General features: G+C 40.5%; 1 protein-coding gene across 1 annotated transcript in view; it reads right to left on the reverse strand.

The window, feature by feature from the left end:
- Positions 1-26,021, reverse strand: part of LOC145787120 (STAM-binding protein-like A) — a 31,497-nt gene that overhangs the window by 1,029 nt on the left and 4,447 nt on the right. Inside the window, exons 2-9 of the mRNA XM_082598846.1 lie at positions 14,523-14,587; positions 5,823-5,994; positions 3,959-4,155; positions 3,499-3,668; positions 1,356-1,497; positions 754-892; positions 512-649; positions 216-329 (exon numbers count right to left, since the gene is read on the reverse strand). Coding sequence (XP_082454972.1) covers positions 216-329; positions 512-649; positions 754-892; positions 1,356-1,497; positions 3,499-3,668; positions 3,959-4,155; positions 5,823-5,994; positions 14,523-14,587 — 1,137 coding nt within the window. The remainder of the gene's footprint in view (positions 1-215; positions 330-511; positions 650-753; positions 893-1,355; positions 1,498-3,498; positions 3,669-3,958; positions 4,156-5,822; positions 5,995-14,522; positions 14,588-26,021) is intronic.

Raw genomic sequence — 26,021 nt, forward strand, 5'->3', positions numbered from 1 at the left:
ATGGTATTTTAGTGAATATAGTGAAACTTATGATATAGCAAGGTGAAGATTGCAATATTGAAACGAACTATTCAGTTGAAACCTTTCATTCTGAGTAACTTGTAAGTGTACTCTTCACCTGTTGTACAAATTTTACACCTAAGCGTTTATCGGATAAATGCCACATGATTTCATGCTGGATATCCGCAATAACTCCACTCTCTTGCAGCACCCACCTCATTGAACTTCCCCGAGCATACGATTGCAACAGATTCGGGCATCAGGCACTGGTAGGGGTAGTGAGTGTGGAGGTCCACGCTGGACAGGAAAGCTGTTTGCGAAGGATGTGTCTGCAACGGAGGATCACCGTAAGAAACACGCGATACATGCAAAAGTTGAATTTTAAGCACCAATCCAAAAATAATATGGATCGGTGGACGTCAAACCTTCGCGTCTCCTGCATGTGAGGCTCGAGTTCATTGGAAACGACATCAGGTAATCGCAAACAAAGTCAACTAAAGAAAGTGCTTACATGGATCCATCCAAGACAGATTCCGCTGTACTGATCCTGGAAGTCCCACATATCTTCCTCCCGGGTGGTATCGCAGCTGTCCGGAGCTCCCTTTTGATGAGGGATCAGGACATGGGTGATTACAAACACTTCGTTAGCCTAAGAGGAAAGATCGGCGATAAATTAGGACACGAGTCATCAAACAATTATCAAGAAACTCGATGAAGGCCGCTTGGCCGAGTGTTTACACTTTACAAACTAACCAGTTTGCCAAATAGAACACCACATGTTTCGATGTTCCTGGCTGTGTTCGACTGCGCAACTTTCATGAACTTGGCAGGGAGCTCGCTTGGGGACAGGATGGTTCTGAGACCGTACTTGTTTTCTGAGAGTGTCAAAGATCTAAACGAAGATATTGCATTAACTTTCGCCTCGAGAAACGTCGCATCGCTTCCACACGTCTGAATTTTTTTGCCATTTCGGTGGTGACCTGTACTTGGAGTGTAGCTTAGTTCGTTCAGGCAGCAATTCGATCGTAGGGCACAAAACTACAACCAGATTGCTGTTTTATTTAGATGTAGCTGAGTACTTGTGACTTCTGATGCCTGCGATTAATGACGACTTTGCCAAATGACATCAAAACAACAAAATTCAGTGTCGACTATAAACAAAATAGACCGAAATGCTTTGGTTTCGAATAACCGAAAAGGTATTCCGCCTTGAAAATGCAAACAGTTTGGTAACACATGTGAAGACTGAAAAACCAACGTTAGTCACTGAATTCTTGACGAGTATCACTATAAAATGACAACTTCATGGTGACAAAAACTACATTTGAACGTCAGTGACAGTTAGATCAACTTACGCGGCAAACGCTGTCGACATCTGGTTGATGACGTTGCTGTCGTCATTATTGGGGCCGTGGTAGGGCGTGGTCGAAGGTTTTAGCGATCGATCGAACGAAGGAACCATGGAACTTGCAAGGTTCAAACCAGGTTTGCTTGTATCTTAAATTAAACAAAGAAACTTTAGGGAATCGCACCAAGCTATGACGTCATTAAAGAGACCTTGCATGGTTTCGACATCAGACAGCCATTGATATTAATCAAACACTTTCATCAGATTGCTCACAAAGCAAGAAGTGCATCTGGTTTGGGGATACAGCGCATTGAACACGCAGTAGAGGAAGAATTGTGGCGTAGCAGAGCATCCATACTGAAACAATTTTCATTCGCTCAACCAGCTATGTTCAACACAAATGCGTCACTGGGCCAAAACAAATTATTTTAGAAAAGACCACAACTATAACACTAATATCCCGTGAAGCCAACCTTGAGTACCAAACTTATAACAAACTAAACGAAACGCCAATTGCATGGTAGCAGCACCGGATGAAGGTTTCCCTGACCTGCTTTCCACCACCTGCCCTGAAATCTAAACAATCATATCTCATACGAAAAGGGTTTGATGTTGTGCAACGTAAATTGTGTGTGATGTTTATTTTCATTGTTTTGTCGGGAAGAAGCCGATTTGATTTCGGATGGCGAGGAGTGAACCAAACCCAGCTCTCCACTCCAAGGTTTGTGCTACTTTGAACAAACTCTCGACGACTGAAATCAAGACACTAATTCGTGCCAACTTCAAGACACTAATTCGTGCCAACTTTTGCTTAGTAAACAAAACATCTTTCTGACTGATTGTGGCATTTGGGGGGGGATAAGTAAAATCAAAGTGGAAATGCAATCAGACTTTGTTCCTTCCTCACCGACCCCTGTTCCCACCGAGACAGACGTGGCTTCAACCATCTTTTCATGAGAATCAGACTTTTTTCATTCACAGAGTGAGGTCTTCCTCTTTTTGTGAGTGCAACACTGAGGAAGACACTGCAGACTATACACTATACCATATACCAAAACATGGAGCGGAAAGTTGGTGTGTCTTGGATACCAAAGACTGGTATCACCTGGACCAGGTGATTGGTCTAGTTGCTCCAGTAACCTTTCAGTGTAGTCAGGAAAACAGCAATGATCTGGCTTGGTAAAAAGAAAGAGCGTCACCTCAAATGTGTATCAAACGCGGTAAAAGTTTGAAGAAATTGTATTGAAAAGATTGGTTGGATGGATTAGGTTGGATTAGCTGCTGTTCACGAACCAAATGTAGCAAAGTAGCAAACAACCATCGCTATGCACATAAAACAGACCATTTGCAGCGAGGTTACAACAAAATTACAAATTATATTTTTCCATTATTTCAGTTCTGGTCTTTCGTTAGTTAAATGTAACATTTTCATCTACAGGGTACAAACGTCTAATTTGATTACTCCAACGGCGTTCCAATCAAATCAGTGCCTTTGTACTCTTCACCTCAATTACATTCTTGGGTTCTTTTCTCAGTATAAATTGCGTGGCATTTAAATTAGGTGAGTCCACTACTGTAGTGCAATCGACTACAATATTTCACTTCGACTTATTTTGCCTGTTTTGCTTTATTCTGTGTTTTGTTAAATACAAGTCTAGTAAAAATACAACAATTTCAATCCATTTCTACAGTTTAAAGGTGTGTGAGGTAGGTGTGTGGTACAAGTAGCACCTTTGAACCCTGGGCAGTCGCCATGGATTGTTACACCATGGGTCTCGGGGAACACTGGTCTTGATCACACACCAAACTAACAAGTTGGTCCACGTCCCACCTCATGGGCAACAACCTCGACTGGTTGGCTAAAACTTGTTAGAAATCCTGCTGCCTTGCAGGAAATACTTTTTTAAGTAAAGGCTAGGCCCACCGCCAATAATTGTGGTTAGCGTCAGGAAGGGCATCCGGCTGGAAAATCTATGCTCCAAAAATATTATTTAAATGCAGCAAAAGAATTGCTGCGCGGAAACAATCGGCCACCGCCACTAGTGGGGAACAAACCGACGATGGATTATGATGATGAAATATTAAAAATGTTCTTACACCTCCTATACTATCCCTAGAGCAAAACGTGATGTCGATATTATGTAACTCACTGTGAGTGGTGGCGGTTGGAAAGGATTGTTGGGAGGTGTGAGTTGGTGGGTGAGAAGGAGCCACCTTTCCTACAGCCGAGGTAGTGGGAGGCAGAATAATGGGAGGAGGAGCAAAATCCTCTGGAACCAAAGGCTGACTTTCGCTAGGTTTCGGCTCTTTCTCACCGTACCTGTGCAAGAATGGAGTTAATCACACACGGACTGAACAGAGTGAAACATTAACTACCATAGTAACTGCTTTCAATTGAGCACACACAACAAATACATCACAAAGAGGAGAAACACTATGTCTCATATTGCCAGTTTTAGCTAACAGATACAGCGTGCAGTTGAACAAGTGGGCTACTATAGCTGCAGAAATGAAACATCTGCCTGCTGTGAGATCAACAAACACGAAACTGCACATTTGCTGTAAACAAAAGCAAACCTCCATGTCATCAGAATGAATGATTTTACATACTGTTCGACAATGGCAAGCCTTTCCATCTCTATTTCTTTCCTTTGCCGCTCCCTTAGAAAGGCATCCATCTCATCTTTTTCACGCTGTGTCTTCTCATTTTCATTCTTGAATTTTTGTTCCTCTTCTTCCTTCATCTTCTTTTCCTCTTCCAACCTCATCTTCTCTTTTTCCTGCAGAGCAACTTCTGCTGCTTTCTCCTGGAGAAGATGACATTTGAGACATCCACATAAATTTCTGAACACGTTTGTTTCAAGTTTTCAACAAACGTCACATGACATCTTCAAACAGAACGAGGTTACTTTTAAGATGATAAGTGGCCAATGGCCATCATTGTTAACTTGAGTACAACAATTTAATTGAATTTGGAAATTTATAAAAATTGTTCAAAATTAAATTTAATTAAATAATCAAAAGAAACTAAATTTCCAAAGAAATGGACATCCATCAATCAAATGACAACTAAATCTTTTCGTAGTTTGTTGAAAAACATTCAATTCCTCCGTGTTCACTTGTCAATGTCTTCAACGAAAGTCTGTTGGTGATAAGTATTCTCTATTTTGAGGCTTTCGTGGTAACCGACGGAGGTAGCCTTTTGTAATTATGAGTTGTTTTTTTGCAGATTAAATTAAGGTTATAATATTTAATATCTTTTTAGGTATTATCGATTTATTGCTTTTGCATATATTTCAGGACCTTCTGATGATCCTCCTTTTAGGGTGAAACAGGCTGTAGTGTAGAGGTTTTAGAAAGTAGTATACTTATTACTATATATTTGATGTTTTCTCTCTTTTGTGCATCCATGTTACTCTCTTAGACATTTAGACAACCAGGTTGTGTTCCATTATCTATGCTTGACCGATGAGTCTGTGCCTGTCGAGACATCAACGCATCTTAACTTCCTAGTAACCTCGGTGCAGCACAGACGTGCATCTAGAAATGGGTGGGGTCAAAAATGTGTTCATCCTCAGGGTCCAAACGCTAACGACTCCTAAATGCCAACTAGCCACAGGCAAAATTGTGACGTCTCTGCCTTCTTCTTCCACCCTCCTATTTCAAAACCTTTAATGAATGAAAAACTCCAAAGCAAATGCATTTTTGAGTAGTTTTGGAAAAGTCTTCATAGCTGGTGTGGAGGCTACACTGGTATGGTTAGTGAAGCACAATGCTCGCCGTTTGTTTGTAATCAACTTCATTGGTTTTAAATAGCGCTTATATAATTCAGAAATGTGCCTAGGATTACTTCCAGTTTTGTCCATGTAATGAGCAACACGATATTAAATTTATATATATGGGTTTGCAAAACTGGCGAAATTTTGCTGTATCTCAAAAACTGGAGCAAATTTGAAATAAAACAAGTGCATTTTCAGAATCAGGGGCCTTGAAATATCCCAAAAAGACTCTCACATACATATCGTGTGTTTAAAAAAAAAGTTTTTTTAGCCTGTGTTATGGATTGCTTTACAACGTTTTGACTAAACTCATTTTCTGCAAGAAAGTTGTTCAGTTCAGAAAATATATCCATTCTTCCACTTTCAATCGTTTTGCCCCATCAATCAGTATTCCTAGCCCCTTAAGCAACTGCACACAGTTGCTGCCAACCTGGCATTGCAAAATTGTAACAAAAAAGCATGACTGGTTGCACAATTACACATCTAGGCTACCGTACCGACTCATATTTTATGCATTGATCATAATCAGACGTTAACATTAATACTATTTAACAATAATAATAATAATCAGACGTTTAAAAAAGCTGAAGTTCATTATTACACAGATGCGATGCTTATATTTATGTAAGTCTAAAACATGTCACGACTCAGACTGGAAGGCCACCCACTATTTGCGGATCCCATAGCACACTGACCTGCTCTAACTTGTACTTCTTGTAATCTTCTTCATACTTCTTTCTCAGAAGAGCCTTTAACTTCTCTGCACGAGGAAACGCAACTTTCTTTAGGGATTGACGGTTTGCAACTTTTTCTGCAGTTGTGGCATTGCTGTAACCAGGATGGGTCTTCAGTTTCTCAAACAACAACCTGGACATATAAAAGTGAACTGTTAATGCAATTCATATAGTTTGATAATTAAATAGCAATAGTCAACCCCGCTTAATCGGACCACATAGGAACCAAGCCAAACTGGTCGGATCAAGCGAGGAGAACAAATTTTATTATTTCTGAGTATCATAACGCCTTCATTTTTGTGTTATTTCTCGGTCTAGCACAGCTTGAAGCAGTCTGGTGCAGCCAAAAAAAATCTTCACAAAGTGCACCAGCCTTGACATTGGATGTCTCAAAATGTGAAAAGCTGGAAATGTAGAAACAATCATAGAGCTACTGTTGGTCAGTAGATGGGATCAAAACTCCTAAATTCTAAAACTATAAACAATCGGGAAGGTTCTTCTTTTTCTGGGAAGATAAAGCAGTTTGTTGGGCATTAATATTAATTTTGAATCCTTATTCTTAATAAAAAAAAATTACAACACTTAAACAAACCATAGGTAGTTTATATATCATAAAATCGTTCCATTTATATTTAACAATCAACCATATTATGCTTTACATCATCATCATTATGTTCTTTCCTTGCATGGAGTGTTGGATTTGGATACAATGCGCTATTGTTCTCGACCATGAGCTGTTCGTACTGCACTTTCATAACTTAATTTTGTCTACTTAGTGATGTTTGATGTCCAAATCATTCTTGGTCTGTCTTTGTTTCTTTTACAGTTGATCTTCCCTTCTACTAATGATCTTTGTAACGAGTTTTGCCTTATTGTGTGTCCAAAATATTTCAATTTTCTTCTTTTGACTATTTGTAAAAGAATTTTGTTTGAATTGAATTTTAAGAGTATTTCATCGTTAGTGATCTTTTGTTTCCATGAAATTTTTAACATTTGCCTATATGACCAGAGCTCAAAGGCATCGATCCGTTTTTCCATTTTTTGTGACACTGTCCAAGTTTCAGAATTGTATAAAAGGGTTGACCAGATATAGAATTTTAATATCCTTTGACAAATTGATAAATTTAAACTTTGATTGATTAAAACATTTTTCATTTTTCCATATATATAATAATTCTTGCAATTTCTATCCGTCTTAGAATTTCATGTTCACACCTCCTATCTTCAGTTATCAAATGTCCAAGATAAGAAAAATATTTTACGTTTTGCATAATATTATAACTTGGAGTACTAGAGTGTCTGGTGATTTTGAGATTATCATTGATTTGGACTTTGTTAATTTTTATATTAAATTCATTACCAATTGAGTTAACATTGTCCAATATTTCTTGAAAATCTTCGTATGATTCAGTCAACAGAACAGCCATCAGCATAGCGTAAATTTGTAATGTTCAAACCACCAACATTTACCCCTTTCATATCATCAATGCGTCGAAAAATTTCTGTATACAAATTAAAAAGACAGTAATGCTTTATGCTTTACAGCAATGTATAATATACAGCAAACTAATATAATAATATTAACAATAAATCATGTTATATTTTGTGCCTATTGTGACAACATATAATACACTGCAATCACAGATGTGATACAACAGACAACGCGAAGCGAAACACATTAGTTAGTACATATTTTGGGACACATTAGTCTTCGAGTCAGCTGTTCTCCTTATTTTGGCATGTCAATAAGTGTCTTTGCCAAGACACAGCCGTGTGCTCTGGAGTGATGTCGAATCCACGTTCTTTCGAAAATCATGCAGACGTTCTCATCTCTCGACCACGCAACCGACGTGCATTAAAAAAGTTTCATACAAACACAATATTTATTAAGATAAAGAAGTTTAGTTTGGCTTGTGTTAATTGACTCAAGTCACAACTCTCCAAAATTTTTGGAATTTATTACAATTTGTTGTTATAAAATACAAATAAAAATGCATGTACAATTGTACATTGTACATAGCTCCCAATCCCATACTTTACAAACCTGCACTTAGATGCATTCAATAAACGTTCAAACATAACACAAAAAATATTGGACAAACACACTCTAGTCTAAAGTCTAAATGGTGTTTGGGACACGTTTAATTGTTGTCTTGATATTATTGGTACTGCAGGTGAAGGGCACATAGAATATGTGCAAGCTGCAAGGGTACACGACATTCATTCCGACATGTTGCAAGACAACTGATCGCGAACGACCTGTCACAGAGATATCTCACTGCAAGACTACTTGATGCAAATTCTGCTTTATTCTTGGAATGTGCTGATCCCAGACAGCGAATCAGTCGTCTTTCTACATTGACTCAACAACTGATTTTCTGTTTCTGATATTTCATGCAAGGTCTAGACCAGTGGTTCTCAACTGGGGATCCACGTATCCCCAAGGTGTCAGTAAAGCGTATTTAGGGGGGTCAGTAAAATTTCCGAATTTCTAGCATGATTAACAAATAATGCCATTTAAACATAAAATTGTTGTGTTTTATTTGTGTATTACAATTTTGGTAAAGAGGTCACTTTATTCAACCACAGACATGTCACCACAGTCACTTTCTTCAACCACAGACATGTCACCACAGTCACTTTCTTCAACCACAACCACTTTCTTCAACCACAGTTTGTTTCATTTTGCATTTCGTTTTTCAATTTAGTGTTTAGATCAGTTATTTATTTTCATTGTAGATATGATTACTCGATAAGGGCTAACGTGTGTATGGCCGAAAACGTTTGTAGCTTATAGTTTATGTTCAATTTTAATGGATTACCGTACATGTTAAATGCCGTGTGGTTGCTTGGTTGTATATATTTGCGTATTAGGCCACAGTGACTCTTAAACTATGTGTCGCGTTTCCTTCGTTTGCTTCGATTAAAATTTCAAAGGGCGTCGAACAAAGGTTTGTTTTTTTAACTAGAAACTTTCATATACAGGGTCATCAGCATTCAGCAATTAACGTTACAACTACAAACAAATGTATTTAACGAATTATGGTAGACAATTTTTGAGCAAGAAACATATAATATTATTGTCAAATAAATAAATAAATATTTAGGAAAAACAAGTTTTACTTTGTGTCCATCATTTACGCCGATAACAAGTGGGAGACTCTTCAAAAAGGACCTGCAAGAGTCATGAATAACTGTTTGAGGTATTTTTAGGTCCATTCTTATTTCAGATTAGCCTTCAGCATTTCCATACTTTGGTGGTGTTTAGTCGAAACCTTGCTCTCCAGGTAAGACCACATGCCAAAGTCTGGGGGGTTCAGGTCTAGGGATGAAGGAGGTCATTTCTCCTTGGAAATTATGAAGAACAGCACATTGGCTGAAAGCCAGTTTTGCGTTCTCTTAGCTCCATGTGAAGGGGCAGAATCATGTTGGAATGACCAATTACGTCTTTTTGAAGTGTTACAACATTGAACCCTCAAGAATATCTTTTCGGTAGTTTTCTTGGGTCTGCTACTATTCGGCGAGTCCGATTCGAAGAGTTCCCTATTCGGAGACAGCCTTTTTCGGAGAATTCCCTATTCGGAGATTTTTTGAATTTTTTTTTGAAAATTATCGAGTACCGTAGCTTAATTATCATTGCCGTTTTTACATCGTTTTAACGCCGCTAAACGTTGAAACCGTGCAGAAAAAATAGAAATAAAATGTTTGAACAATTAAATAAACATTCGTCATGTCAGTTCAGTTGATTTGTTTTTATTTCTGACCATCATATCAAAAACAATACACGTCAACATAGCATTAGCAAAGGCAGAAGCGACAAAACGCGAACGTTAAAACGTGCTTGAATTCGTCAGTTCAGTTGAGTTATTTTTATTTGTGACCATCATATCAAAAACAATACATGTCAACATAGCAAAGGTTGAGAAAAAGGTAGAAGCAACAAAATGCGAACGTTAAAACGTGCTTGTGATCGAAGTAAGTTATTGAGTTGAAAGAAATTTGGCACGATCGCAACACCTTCAGAAAAATTTATAATATGAATGGAAAATAAAAAAGATGTTACAAAAAAAAAATCATGTTTATGTCTATAAGTTAGTACTTTTGAATAGTTAAACTGCTTACTGGTAGTTTGGATCAACAAATGTGTGGCCTACAGCTTGGATTTAAAGGAACTTATCGGGTACCGTAGCCTAGTGATCCCGAACAGCAAAAATTTGTTCCAAGAACCCAGTTAGCCTAACAGTTCATTTTTACATTGTAGTAACATATAACCAAATGTGTGGCCTATCGTTTTAACGTCACTAAGTGTTGAAATACCGTAGGCTAATTATCCCGACCAGCAGAAATTGCCGTTTCTACATCGTTTTAACGTCGCTAAACGTTGAAATCTTCTTGGTGCATATAGCTCAAAAAAATGCATTATAAAAAACATTCAAACGGTGAGGCCTCAGAGGTGTACTTAGTACAAGTGAGTGGTACTCAGTTGGCCGAGTGGTTAGCACGTTGGGCTCGCAGTCGAGAGCCTGCATGTTCAACTCCAGCCACCCGCACTTGCTGTTGTTTCTCTGGACAAGAAACTTTACGATAATTGCCTCTACCCAGTGATCGATTTCGAGTAATGGGTAGTACCAAATTTAAGTCATAAGTAGAGTAGACAACCGGAAACAGACATTGCAGTCGGCTGCAGCGTGGGTCAGGTGTACGTCGGAAGGCGTACAGCCGTACACCGATGCATAGCGCTCAAGTCCGCTTTCCCGCAATGCAGGATGAAGATAATAAAACAAAAACAAAACAACTATTGCGAATAAAAAAATAATTCAAATATGAACAAAGCACTTGCAGTGCATAAGAGTTTACTACAGTAGAACTTGGATAACTCGTCACTCTAGGGAGAACAGAAAAAGTGACGACTTACGCGAACTGACGACCAATGCAAACAGCCAAATTTTGCCATTTTTTCGTGTCGCATTAATTTCATGGTGCTCCGCGAACTAATTAAATGCGATAGTGGTATTCTCCTTTTTGAGGTGCTATTCTTACCAGATTCATAATCCGCAATAATTTTTTCTGAATTTTTTAGGAGGGTGTTCAACGTCGTCCTTGGTAGGTCATGTTCTTCAGAAAATTTAGTCTTGTTCCTAATTTCGCCTTCTTTGAATTTCGTTACAATTTCATACTTAGCTTGTAAGTTTAAGCACTTTACCTTTCTCTTCGTCATCATGCGTTGCTGCAACTTTTGTTTACACGAAACGGTATTGTCGCAAATGAATCACGCACGTGGTGAACAGCGCTTCTCTTATCGGCAATAGAGCACGTGCGCGGTGCTCGCACACCCGCAATCGACCAGACCTACATACTCCACGCATGTGCGTCTGGCCCGATAGAGTGTGTGCGTGCACACGTCTTAGCGCAGTAATTTCTTTTCGAAAGAGTCTGTAAATGCCACGCCAGCATTTGGGTGGATGACAACTTAGACGAATTTTACGTCCCAGGGGAAGAAAAACAGTGACGACTTAATCAAATTGACGAATTATGCGATGACCACTTAACCGAACTTGATTGTGTACAAAAGATAGGCTTTCTGCCGGGACCTGGCAATCATTGACGACTTGGGCAAACTGACGAGTTTTCCGAAGACGAGTTATCCAAGTTCTACTGTATTTCTATTTTGTAGAATAAGCGAAATCGGGCCTATGCCCTATCAGAAAAACAAAATATTGTGAACTGACAATGATGCAATTGAGCAAAAGAACAATACGATTAAACTACTCATGCTGATAATGTTGCAAAAACGTCTCAATACGTAATTGTAATTTGTAACAACATATAAAAATGACATTAGATTTCCTCAAACAAGTAATTCGATCACAAACATGTTTTGAATAAAATACGTAGGCCTAATAAATTTAGCAGAGATGTGTTCAAGACCAGATCCAGTTTCACTGTCCAAAAGGTTGATGTATGGCATTCCATCCTATCTCTCTGCCTAAACTGCCATAAAATCTGGATTGCTACCATGCATTATATTACTTAAACTTGAGTTAAAAAAAGTTTCGTTATTAATTATTAGTATTTTATATAATGTCCATTGTCTCTTGTACCGTCATCAGGGGTTATTAGCGGTTAGTAAGTCTACTTGCCGAGACTAAACATCACGCATTGTTTTAGGTTAATAAAATGGAAATTTACAAGTTAAAGTATACCATATAAAGGAAATTTGCATGCAGACATAAAGAAATAAATTGGAATTTTAGGGGGCGCCGCGGCGCCATAGGCAGTGGCGGTTGGTGAGGTGTGAAAGTGGTGGTGCTGCGGACGGGCGCAGCCCGGGCGTGTTTTCGGCAAAGGCGAGTAAAACGACGGGGGGTCTGGGGGGCCTTCGCCAGAAAATTTTGAAAAATGACACCTAATTTGGTGCATTCTGTGGGCATTTTCAGCTCTAAATTGTAATGAATAGTTAAGATAAAACTTTCGCGGTTTGAACTTTTTTCTTTTGTTGGTTTCGTTGATGTGTCTTATTTCCACTATATCGTTTCTTTTTTATTAAGACAAGGAAAAATAAATTGAATTGGTGAATTGCCTGCAGTCATTATTGTGACAGAAAGCGTTGCTAAACACTTTTGCAATGTATTGTTCTGCATGTAAGTTAATATATTTTAACAAAGTGTTAATCCGAAGTGCCAATTTACATCGACTGGCAATATTGTCATTTTTATATCGATTCAATGTTGTCGGACATTGAATCGTTGTTAAAAAGGAGAACTAGGTTAGTTGACATCCGTGGGTAAAACACGTGTCTTCATAGTTGAGAACGCTGTGGGTTAGTGACTTTACACCCTCAATGGTGACATCATAACGGAATAAATGGTCAGGTTTTATGAAAGACGGTATGCAGTTGAAACAATTTACTGAGCTGCAAGCAGTTAAAACAATTTAGGGTCGTTAGATGGTTCCGCAATACCGGATTACAATCCCGATAAAACATTTAATGCGTGGTACTGGTACAACGATTCTATTGCAGGACGTCGCACAAACTTCAACAACGCTAAGTGATCATTTTAACATTGTTGCAAGTTTAATGCTATTTACTTGTGCTATAGTTATTGTATTTTGGCCTCCAAGCACGCAGATTTAGCCGCCGAGAAGGAGCTCTCGGTAGGCCACGATGGCTGCCAGAAAAAAGCACAAGTTTTAAGGCCTGCACACCAATGACAAAGAGCAAAAGTAGTTCCTCGTCATGACAGTCTGAAACTTCAGACAGCTGTATCCAGATAGGAATGTCTACATTGATGCAATAACTATAACTAATAACATTCTGGACATCTGTCAACACTGAACTAATTAATTTTGAGTAATTTTGCCATTATATTCCTATCATGTAATCCCGTGTTGCTATTAGTGTATTTTGTGAAGCTTTCAAAGTATGTAGCAACCTTTAAAATGTTTTCAGTTGCCCCAAAAATTTGACAGGATTATTTTTCAGGTATTGACACGATGCGAGAGGGTGCCCGATTTGAATTTCAAAATATTATATAATGTTTTCCCCAATTTATGAATCACCCTATTGTATAGTATCCTATTTCAATTGTCAACTATAGACCCTGCTGTTTGACTTGGCCCCTTCTACTGGGTCTGCTACTATTCGGTGAGTCCGATTCGGTGAGTCTGATTCGGTGAGTTCCTAACCTCTAACCCTAACCCCTAACCCTAAAACGGCAATGATAATTAGGCTACGGTACCCACTAATTTAAAAAAAAAATTGAAAAAATCCCCCGTTAAGGGATCGGACTCACAGAATCGGACTCACCGAATCGGACTCACCGAAACGGGCCATTCCGCCTTCTACTACCCTGTTTATGACTGCCTGTTTAAAATTGAACATTTGTAAAGTGTTTCCTTATTAGAAAAGGGCGTAGAAGGCCTTTATTGCTAAAATTGTTGAGCATTACTTGAACAAAATACATGCCACCCAACAGGTCTGTGATAAAATAGCAAAAATAAAGTTCTTTCCTTACCATTTAGACGTATAAAAGTTGTGGCCCATTTGATCCCACAGCTGATGGGGTCAAATGGGCCACACCTACCCCAGCTTAGAACATTTTTTTATGTTTTTGCAAGTTTTTAATTTTTCTGAAAAATGTCTTATTTCATTGCTGAAAGGTGTAATGCTCTGTGGTAAATTTTTTTTTCAAATTTCATCATAGGTTTTATGTGGCATTCAAAAAACTGAAAAAGTGTCCCGTTTGACCCCGCATGACCCTACCTCATTTGCTGTTTTTTGGAACTGCTACACCTCTTTATCAATTACTTACAATACTCTGTTCAATAACAATGGATAGCAATTATCTTAAAAATTCCTTGCTTGCTAATGAGGACAATCGGAACTACTGTAGTCTGTATTACATGAATGCATGTGGTTACAACATAATAACATCTCTGTTTGAAAACTATTTCCTCTCATTACACGTCATTCATATTTTATGGATGGGCGATTTGTGGTTGGAGAAATACCGGTAAACTAGTTAAAATCAGGACATTCTTCTGATAAAAACAAAAGTCTCCTTGAATGTAAACCGCACAGTTGATGACAAAAAATTATAAATTGTGGTTTGCAATTCACAAAAATGGCAGCTCACTAAAATATCAAAAACATCAACTTACACAATAAACTTGGCATAATAAACATAGGACGTTTCGTAATTTTCTTCATCATAATAGACTCCAGCCTGGAAACAGTGAACATGATTTGTAATGCAACTTTTTTGGCATAGCTACGAGCATACATAGAACGAAGATGGTATAAACAATGAACACATAAAGAAATTCAACAAACATGAAAGCAAAAAAATACATTTTGAAAGACACAATTTTTCAGGAAATTCTTAATTTTTAATGTTTTTTTGTCAAATAACTGTGGAAAATTGCAGGAACAAAAATAGGTATGGTGATTGGTGATAAACTTGACAGTTACGAACTTAACAGTCTTTATACCAGTGATTCCCAACAGGGCTGTCATTTATAATACTCTGGGGTGCCGCGACATCCTGGGGCATCATCTATAATACTCCAGGTTGCCGCGAGATATTTCATTTGGTTAGCTAGGATATTGTTGCTGATGAAATTTTCATGCACGATTGTTTTTGGTACATCATTAAAGGCAGGACTCGAAATTCATGGCCGTCACAGCATGTGATGTCCACCGGAAGTACCTTCTAGATCGGTCATATTTGTCCGCCGAGAAATAGCGATATAAATCGTTATTGCATAGCACGAACAATTGTTGCAAGAATATAATTTCCCGTGCATTCTATCCAGCGCGCATCTAGAAAGTGTGAATACTGTATCTCTCAGCTTCCGTTGAAGCAGGAAAACTTTGGATATTTATGTTGTTTCAACGATTGATGGCATTGAATCAGCGTAGCAAAGGTGAATTCTTCGCAAGAATCGATAGGAGTATGGGTACTTCGACACTAATCACGCGCAACTAAGTTCAAGTCTTACATCACAATGTCTGGCTTTAATCTTTGAGTAATATTGATAAGGCAAGGTTGATTACAAAATTAGATTACAGGAGTAGGCTATAACAGCAAGATGCAGCAAAATTTGTTAAGTTTTGATATTACAGTAAGAAAGAAATACCAAGGGAAAATTCATTTTTGCTCACATGACACGCAAACCTAAAGAAAAAAGCCTAGTGAAACTTTGCACAGCAGAAAATAGTAAAGTTAGTGTAGAAGTTTTCTGACTCGTGCCCAGAGCATTGTGACGCAAGAAGCCACACGACCTCGTTCAGTAGAAGTTAATCAGTAATGCAGCGCATTAAGCAGCTACACGGCGCTTGACTCTTGAAATTGTAAAAAGCCTACTAAACCATAGTTATAGTGCTCAAATGGCGAAGAATTATCAAGATAAAGTGATTAAGCATGACGATCGATGCTAAAACTGGTGTGTGTGCCGTGAGACATAATTTGTCCGCCGAGATAGCTGCTCAGATCGGACACATTTGTCCGCCGTCAACAAAAACGAATTTCGAGGCCTGAAAGGCAATATCTTTCATGCCTTATATAGGTGTAATGGTGTATACTATATATATAGCAGAATGGCCCGTTTTGGCTAGTCCGATTCGGCTAGTTCCCTATTCAGCTACAGTCAGATTCGGCTGGTCCGATTCAGCTGGTCCAATTCGGCTGATCTAATTCGGCTGGTCCGATTCGGCTGGTCCAATTCGGCTGGTTCGGCTAGTCCGATTCGGCTACAAGCCTTAACGCAGCCGGCGGCCATCGCGGCCATGGCCGCTAAGTAGTGCTTGAATGACCGCCTGTGCTACCTCCTCCGTCGGCCAAGTTTGGCCGCCGGTTTCATCTAGCCAATTATTTTATTTTCGCAATAGAATGATCGTGGATTAAATGTTGAAAATATGTAGTATCAAAGAGTGACGCAGAATTAGGTCAGCGCATCATAGTCACTACGGTTGTATTGAATACATCCAGCTGCGATCACCAGCGCTGTAAGTCTTGTTTGCAATCCCGATGTTTATTTTAACGAAGTGTTAATCCGAAGTGCTAATTTACATCGGCTGGCAATATTGCCGTTTTTGTATCGATTCAATGTTGTCGGACATTGAATCGTTGTTAAAAAGGAGAACTAGGTTAGTTGACATCCGTGGGTAAAACACGTGTCTTCATAGTTGAGAATGCTGTGGGTTAGTGTCTTCACACCCTCAATGGTAGAGCTGGGCGATATTGGTAAAATAATTTCGATACGATATTACCAAAAATAAAACGATATTATCTAAGTTTCGATATTTTACGGCGAATCGCAAAGCACAGCTTTCTATAACTGCATGAAAAACATACTGAGCACTGGTACTGAAATGAACAACATTTATTGCAAACAATGCTGCGATTTAACTGTCGCAAACTAAACATTTTTGGACAAAAATGTCAGCATGTTGACATTGCAGGGTTTTAGGCACGATCTCTTCTTGGAAACAATTGAGTCACTAAGTGAAAACACCCTTTCACTACTAACACTGATGGCTTGAATGCACAGAAGTTTTCTTGCAACTTTTGCAAGTGTAGGAAAAGTCAGTGCATTAGCTCGCCACCATGTACAGATGCAGCTATCCTTGTTGATAGTTTTTGATGCAAAATAGAGATGCAGCTTAGGGTGGATCAAAAAAAATGAATTTTTGGGTTCGGCTTAGTGCATCTGCCAAAAGTTGCAGTTTGGGCTATCTTTTACATTGGTACTTGAAAAAACATTTTTTGACCCCGTTTGACCCCTATCCAAGAGCTCTCTAGTGGCCGTCAAGCCAAAATTCTTTAAATTGGCTATAATTTTTTTTCTAGTGGGTGTAGGCTAATGATTTTGGTGTCTAACCCCACTAAATCAAGTCTTGGGAAGTCAATTATGCAGTCTAAAATGATGCATGGGCAGCCAAAATTGCATAATGACATTTTTGCTCTAAAAAACGCATTTTATGGGGAAGAAATGGCATTTTTAGATATTTTGGGCAGTTTTATGGATGAAATACTAAAAAAAGTGTAACCTAGGTATAACACACTAGTATATGACCATTTGTGTGCAAACTGGCCTCTAGTCCAATGAGATGGTCGAGGTGGTGGTGATATGAGGTCCAAGTGTAAACTTAACTATTGCATTCATCACAGCTTTAGATATTGTTTATTTCAATGGTTTATTTTCAATTGAGTTTATATGATGTTTACTAGAGGCAAAACTTGCATTTGGCTTCTGAATAAGCATCCCATTGAATACATCCTAGGTAGCGTGCACACAACCCCCTTGGTTTTTCCTTTTTTGTACTATTGACTTGTAGATTTGTGAGATTCTTCCACTAGCCAAGAATCTTTGCTGGACCAAAAATCAGTAGAATTGGGGCATGTTTATGTGGGCCACCATCCCATTCAAATTTCCAGGTTTGCCATTAAGTAAATATGGAATTACTTTCACGCTTCTTAGCAGAATTTGTAGGCTATGTTTCAACAAAATAATATGCATAAAACTCATAAAAAGTATGCCTGTTCGACTATCTATTGTACAGTGAATTAAAAGAATATTCTCTGTAAATTCACATTTTTTGCGCGTTGGAATAGCTAAAAATACAACTTCAGTGAGCGGAAGTGGTCTAAAATTCTACTTTCGCACTAGAAATAGATCAAATACACATCTAGAAGGTTAACAATAGGCTAGTAAGTTTGCTACATGAAACTTGAATCTGTATAACTGCAAACTTTTACAAACACACCTTGTCACAGAAGGCAATGTGATCGACTAGTCTAATCTGTGCAAGAGGATATTAGTTTTCTCTCTCTCAAATTAGGTGTGTCGTTTCTGTTGGCTTTCACTATTTGTAAAGTGTTTTGATAGTGTTCCTCGTTTCTGGCACTATGTAGGTAATCGATGTTCAGTTTAACTCCACGTTCAGCCACATCATTTGTGACATTGATGGAACCAACATTGTAAACAGCTTTCTGGTACGACTTTGATTCAGACCATTTCTCTACTGATAAAGGAAGAAAATCATCATTTATCTCTAAAACAGAGAAAAAGAACCGAGAGTCCTTTGTGATAAAATCTGTCAGTTTTGATTCCAGATTGATTTCTGATGGAAAACGTGGTTTCCTGTAGCTAGCCAGTGCCAAACCGATCTGCTGGTGTAAAAACAGGATCTGTAGGTTTTACATGTATAAGTTCATCAGCCATCTGACGTTTTCCCTCTTCCTGAACTTCAGAGCTGAACATTGCCAGTGGTACCATCTCAGCAGAGAGATACCAAAAGTGACGTTTGAAGCTACGTTCAGCAGCATCTGATATCAACTTATGCACTGCTCCGTATCTGAGAATGTTCTTGTACATAGTCAAACAGTTCCAAGGAGCATCTACAGTACTACACCGAAACCAATATGTACAGTAGACATTAGACAAGTGAAATGAAGTTCATGAGATCTTTCAGTTTAGCCACTTGTAGAACTGATGTGATAGTTCCCTTAGGTAACTTAGCTATTTGATTTTCCAGGAGCACCAATTAAAAGGAATGAATCAATTTGACCATCCATCTGGCCTTGTGTGTGGCCCCAGGACGGTAGAATTTCACATTTTGTAGACCAGGACTGATATTTAAGCAATGCACATTGCACAAGTTCATAAGTTCTTTATAGTTGCCTCAAATGAACAATTTGCTTTGTGCAAGTTGAACAACGCCATCTTTGAGGTTCTGAATGAGATCGTGTGTTGTTACTGGAAAGCTATTGACATCCAGTGTACTTAGCAGTTGGCCACTGTGAAATAGAATCCCAGTTCTTGCGGAGTCTCATGAAGATGCTCATTTCTGGTTATTTTGAAACCTCTAGCTTTAAATCTTCAAAGATACGTGACACAACGCTTTCACCGATGTGATGTAAACAAGCTGACCAGAGAAGTTCCTTATCTTAAGAGCTACAGTAGTTCTAAGCAGTTTTTGTGTTTCTTTTTTAGAGTATTTTTGTCGTTTTTTTGCACTCAGAATCCTATTTTCTTTCCTTCTAAATCGTGCGAATGAAATAGTCAAATCCGGCTATTGTGGCTGTCCTGTCGCTGTCAGGCATCATTGATTTTAAGAAAGATATGTCTGCAGGATTTGATATAAGCTCCTCAACAAAACACTAACAGACTGATTTTGCCTGAACCCGTTGTTGTGCATTTTGTGTCCATTACTGTAATGCTATGGATAACTGGATGCATAAATTAAAGACATTTTTGCAAAACTTCATACTGTAATTGTTTGCTTTTATATGTTTTCTTTAGTGTATTAACAGCAATACCTTTAGAAGCATTATGCATTTGTTTTTCTTTGCCCTTTTTTAACCTTTTGAGCTCCAAATTTCTTTTCCGATTTTGGTCCGTTGAGGGCCAAAATATTTTTTTTTCAAAATTTCCCAATTTTCAAAAGCACCCCACGGAAATGCTTGGACCTTGTTGATCACCAATATGTAGACATCATCCCAGGGGTGACGTTAGACCATGTTACATAATTTTATTTTGCATCCCAGGGATCTACTTGGACCGCAAAAGGTTAAAAAAACAATAAATTTCCAACTTTTTCAAGCATTTTTGCTGAATAAAGGCTCTGATGTCATTTTGCTTGCCCATAGATGATTTTAGATTGCAGAAATGACTTCCCAAGACTTGATTTAGCGGGGATAGACACCAAAACCACAAGCCTGCACCTACTAGAAAAAAAAATATCGCCAATTTAAGGAATTTTGGCTCGGTGGCCACTAGAGAGCTCTTGGATAGGGGTCAAACGGGGTCAAAAAATGTTTTTTCAAGTACCAATGTAAAAGATAGCCCAAACTGCAACTTTTGGCAGATGCACTAAGTTGAACCCAAAAATTCATTTTTTTTTATTCACCCTAATGCAGCTTTGAGTAGCAAAACAAAATAAAGTATCTACCATTCTACCTAGTGCACAAATGCCTGCAGTTAGCATGCTTCCTTGATTACTTCTGCACTCCTTTTGTCACGTGTACTCCGCGAGGCAGTACTCTGTTTTATTCGTATCATTTCATTCTGGCAGGCTAGCGAACAACAGCTTCTTTTGTTCTAGTTCTAGTGTTGAGTTTAACAATCTTACGTTGTGTATTTTGTTGCAGAAATTGCGATTCGATCATTTTTCTTTTGTTAATACATTCAAGAAAAATAACCGTCTTTGTTCATGATCGAATCGCAATAGGATAAGGTTAATTTAAAGAAATTTGTGGAATGGTGGTGATAACATGCGCCTTTCCCAACTGTAATTTTGAAACAGCCGACGTGCCCGAAGCGGTTGCTTGTGTGGTGCTGCAAAGTCACACGTACAGTCATGCTGCTACGACGCGCAACGCTCCAGCGCCCGTAAACCTTGGCCCGAAGCTAAATCGACCTACTGTAGATATTGGAGTTTCTCCAGAAGAATGGAGCGTGTTCACCAGAAGATGGAAGGCTTTTAAAGAAGGTTGCAGCATTCCTGATGAAGCAGCTTCAGTCCAGTTATTTCAATGTACCGGCCAAGCCCTAGGGGACAGCCTTCTCCAAGCTGACGCTGAGACAGTGAGCAAACCTGTAGATGAACTTTTGCTTGCAATGCGACAACTGGCCGTTATACCTGTCGCCACAGGGGTGTTACGGTCAGAGTTTATGGCGATGCACCAAATGCGCGACGAAAAATTTCGCGCTTTTGCAGCTCGTGCTCGAGGAAAAGCGGATATATGTGCGTTCACTACGAAATGTTCCTGCGGGCTGAAAGTTAGTTATACAGATCACATGATCCGCGACACACTACTCAGTGGAATTTCGGACAGTGAGATTCGTCGCGAAATGATGGGAATGGACAAAGTATTGTCGATTCCCATCAACGATATCATCGCCCTTGTCGAGATTAAAGAAATGGCTCGCAATGCGGTACCATCTCATGACGTTTCGGCAGTGTCGACGTTCAAGCGCAAGAAAAGCCAAAGCCCTATTCCAAGAGACCGTGGACACATCCAGGCAGCACCTTCCTCTCCCAATTGGTCACAAAAAACTCACTGCCCTAAATGCAATAGATTATTCAATCGTTACAGAGAAGGCCCCAGAGGTTGGAACACTACGCCTTATTCCCTTTGTCTCGAATGCTTTCGGTCATCTCGTCATAAAAACAAATGGGGCGCTCCTCCTAAAGATGCATCAGTCGGAGCACTCTGTGTAGCACCTACTGTACCTCAAATAGGCACATTTGCCTCAACACAAACTGACATCGCAGCCCGAGACCCAATGTTCTCAACAATTCGTGGTCCTCACCACACATTCCAAAAAGGGCATTGGACACCATCCCGCATGCGAGAACATCCCACAGTTCGGGTAGACATATCTATGGATGACTCATGTCATCAAGGCAGGTACACTAGCGTGATAGCACAAGTAACAGCAATCGCAGATACTGGTGCCCAAATAAATGTATGGTCACTGAAGAACTTTGTGCAATCCGGCTTTGGACAAGAGACCCTTGTACCCGCACCAAACCTAATAGCTGCAAATCGCTCTACTATTTCCATTACAGGAGCATTTCGTGCCATCATTCGGGGTACAGCGCACGGCTGCAATGTTGAACGTCGGTGCATGATTTACATCAGTCCAGACGTTGACAAGTTATACTTATCTCATGACACACTATTGCATTTAGGTGCCCTATCCCCGAAGTTCCCAACTCTAGGGGAACATCAGATCAAGCAAGAAATGGCGCACAATCTTATCGAACCAGAAATCAACGTCGTCAGACTTGTCAACGGTGGATGCACAGTACCCAGCAAGCAACTGGAGTCGTGCACTTGCCCTCAACGTGGTGCAGTTCCAGCTCCCCCAACCAAGCTTCCGTTCCCATGCACACCTGAAAACAATGACAAGATGGCAAACTGGCTACTCCAGAGGTACGCCGCATCCACTTTCAACACTTGCCCGCACCGCGCGCTACATTGTATGGCTGGTCCTCCCATAGAAATACATGTTGACCCCAACGCGAAACCAGTGGCCGTTCATACACCAGCGTCTATCCCCTTGCATTGGCAAGAAAAAGTACACGCTGATCTCCTCCGCGACGAGGCTCTGGGAATCCTTGAAAAAGTCCCCCACGGCGAACCCACCACATGGTGTCATCGCATGGTTATCACACGCAAAAATGATGGCTCACCACGCCGTACTGTCGACCTGTCCCCCTTAAACAAATTCTGCCAGAGAGAAACCTTCGCCTCCGAAGCTCCATTCCAGCTGTCCCGTCGTGTCCCCGGAAACACTTGGAAATCGGTGACTGACGCATGGAACGGCTATCACAGTGTTCCACTGCGTCCTTCTGATCGGCATCTCACAACTTTCATCACTCCCTTTGGAAGATGGCGCTACACTAGGGCACCGCAAGGATTCCTATCCTCTGGGGATGGCTACAATCGCCGTTTCAATACCATATTAACCGATTTTGTGCGCAAAGAACGCTGTGTCGACGACACAGTGTTCTATGATAGCCAACTGGAGGAACATTGGTGGCGAACCATAAAATTCCTCACTTTAGTGGGACGGGCGGGCATTGTCCTTAACCCTGACAAGTTTCAATTTGCCCAACGCACCGTAGATTTCGCTGGATTCCGTATCTCAGAAGCAATGGTCGAGCCCCTCCCTAAATACTTGCTCGCCATCCAAGAATTTCCAGTCCCGAATAATATCACAGACATACGCAGCTGGTTCGGATTAATCAACCAAGTAGGAAACTATGCTCAACTGCGTGACCTAATGGCACCGTTCAAGCCGTTCCTTAGCCCAAAGCATAAGTTCGAATGGTCTCAGGAGCTGGATTCCGCATTTGCCGCCTCCAAATCGGCAATCGTTGATGCTATTCGCCATGGGGTAGAAATCTTTGACCCCTGCCGTCGAACATGTTTGCGCCCTGACTGGTCCAACAAAGGCATCGGATATTTCCTTCTCCAAAAACATTGCGTATGTGCTTCCACTATACCGGACTGCTGCTCATCAGGTTGGAAAGTGACTCTTGCAGGATCCCGATTCCTCTCATCGGCCGAACGACGTTATGCTCCCATAGAAGGCGAAGCCCTAGCAGTTGCGTGGGGCCTAGAACAGACAAAGTATTTTACGCAAGGCTGTGATAATTTGGTTATTGTAACGGATCATAAGCCATTGGTAACAATATTCGGTGACCGTACGTTGGACGAAATCACTAACACTCGCCTGTTTCGTTTAAAACAGCGTACACTAATGTGGCGCTTTGATATCGCACACTTACCTGGCACAACCAACTGCGCAGCCGATGCTGCCTCACGTCACCCAGTATCATGCGATCTCATTGCTGTAGCGTCGTGTGCAGAAAATAATGTAGCAGAAATGGCGCTGGTTACTGCCATACAGGCAGATGCCGCCCATGCCTTTTGCTTGCAATGGCCTGAAATCGTTCGGGAAACAGCCGCCGATCCAAACCTTAGCAAGTTAATGGTAGCTATTGAAACGGGATTCACCTTTCCCAACACCGGCGACATTCGCCCATATCTCCCCTATCGTGACGGGTTCTTTGTTGAAGACGACGTTATTCTATATCATGATCGTATTGTTGTACCACCATCGCTTAGGCCTAGAGTACTCTCAACGTTGCATGCTGGTCATCAAGGTGTGTCTGCCATGGAACGCCGGGCACGTGCTATAGTATTTTGGCCCGGTATGACTAATGATATCCATGCTATTCGTGACTCGTGTACTTCATGTAATCGTAATGCTCCATCTCAAGCAGCTCCTCCCCCGACGCCATGTGATCCCCCAGCTACACCATTTGAGAAAATTTTTGCAGATTATTTTGACTATGGGGGCCGTCACTTTTTGGTCATTGGGGACAGATTCTCTGGGTGGTCGGATGTATTTGCCACGCCATCAGGATCGAGTGCCGCAGGAGCAGCTGCTTTGACTCAACTCTTGCGCTCGTACTTTGCCACGTTTGGTGTTCCTGAGGAAATATCTACAGATGGGGGTCCCGAATTTACGGCTGCCGTTACTGAACTCTTTCTTAAAAATTGGGGTGTGCAGCACCGCATATCGTCATCTTACTTCCCTCAATCTAATGGTCGAGCTGAGGTGGCTGTCAAAACTGTAAAACGCTTGCTCATGACTAATGTGAGCCCAAACGGAGACCTGAACAACGATTCCTTCTTACGTGCATTGTTACAGTTGCGAAACACACCTGATCCTGACTGTGACATCTCTCCAGCAGAGATCGTGTTCGGTCACCCTCTGCGCGACGCATTCGGTTTTGTAAACCGCCTAGTCAAGTTCTCCAATCGTCACATTCGTCGTACATGGCGGGATACATGGAAGGCAAAGGAAGACGCCCTTCGCCTGCGAGCTGGTCGAACCGATAAGGCGCTGTCTCAGCATACTCGTCCTTTACGTACCTTACAATGTGGAAAACGCGTATTTATCCAAAACCAAAACGGCAACTATCCTCGAAAATGGGACAAAGTGGGAATGGTTGTCGAAACGTTGCCGCATGACAAATATGTAGTGAAAGTTGACGGGTCGGGCAGAATCACAAAACGGAATCGACGTTTCTTGCGAGTAATTCCACATACTAAAGCATGTGCCGATCCCATCCCTCCTCAACCAAACATCATTGCTCACCCACAGAGCCTCCCATCATCTTCTTTTGCCCAGCCTCCTGAAACGGACTACTGCCCTCCCCACCCTCCGCATCACGAAATAGGCCCTAGCCCAGAAATTGGAGAATCTCCGATGTTGCTTCTCGATGCAGATCACAGTCCGCCCGCACTCACCTGCCCGACACCAGCCTCAAGCCCGAAGCTTTGTGAGCCACAGCACTCACCTGAACCTCCAAAGCAGCCGCTACCTTTCGATTCAGTGGAACCAACCGAACCTACAAGTGGAGTCCCTCACATTGAAAAATCGCCTGTTTTGCGCCGTTCCACGCGGTCCCGACGGCCGGCATTGGATTTAGACGCATCCTCTGGTCAATGGGTAATCAAGGGGTCGAGCTCGTAAGTCTACAGTTTCGCCTTACGAGCTGGGGGGGATGCACAAATGCCTGCAGTTAGCATGCTTCCTTGATTACTTCTGCACTCCTTTTGTCACGTGTACTCCGCGAGGCAGTACTCTGTTTTATTCGTATCATTTCATTCTGGCAGGCTAGCGAACAACAGCTTCTTTTGTTCTAGTTCTAGTGTTGAGTTTAACAATCTTACGTTGTGTATTTTGTTGCAGAAATTGCGATTCGATCATTTTTCTTTTGTTAATACATTCAAGAAAAATAACCGTCTTTGTTCACCTAGCTGTAGCTACCGTAGGCTACGGCGGCTACACTACGTAAATTCAGTCAGCTCGCAAGTTTCCTATCGTATTTACCGGACTTCATCCTTCGCAACAACGCAACACGTGGGAATCAATAAGCAGGATTGCGTAATCACAAAGACTGCTTGTAATGCGTAAATAATGCACACACACTGGGTTGTCTGCGCATGCGATGTCTGTGTCACTGCGCATGCGAAAATGTTGCTATAATTTCAGTACATTTATAAACGATAAAATCGGAGCTTTGTGAATAAATATCGCTGCCAAAAAAATATCGTATCGTATCGAAAT

Source organism: Aplidium turbinatum, chromosome 18, assembly GCF_918807975.1.
Source record: "Aplidium turbinatum chromosome 18, kaAplTurb1.1, whole genome shotgun sequence".
Lineage (NCBI taxonomy): Eukaryota > Metazoa > Chordata > Ascidiacea > Aplousobranchia > Polyclinidae > Aplidium > Aplidium turbinatum.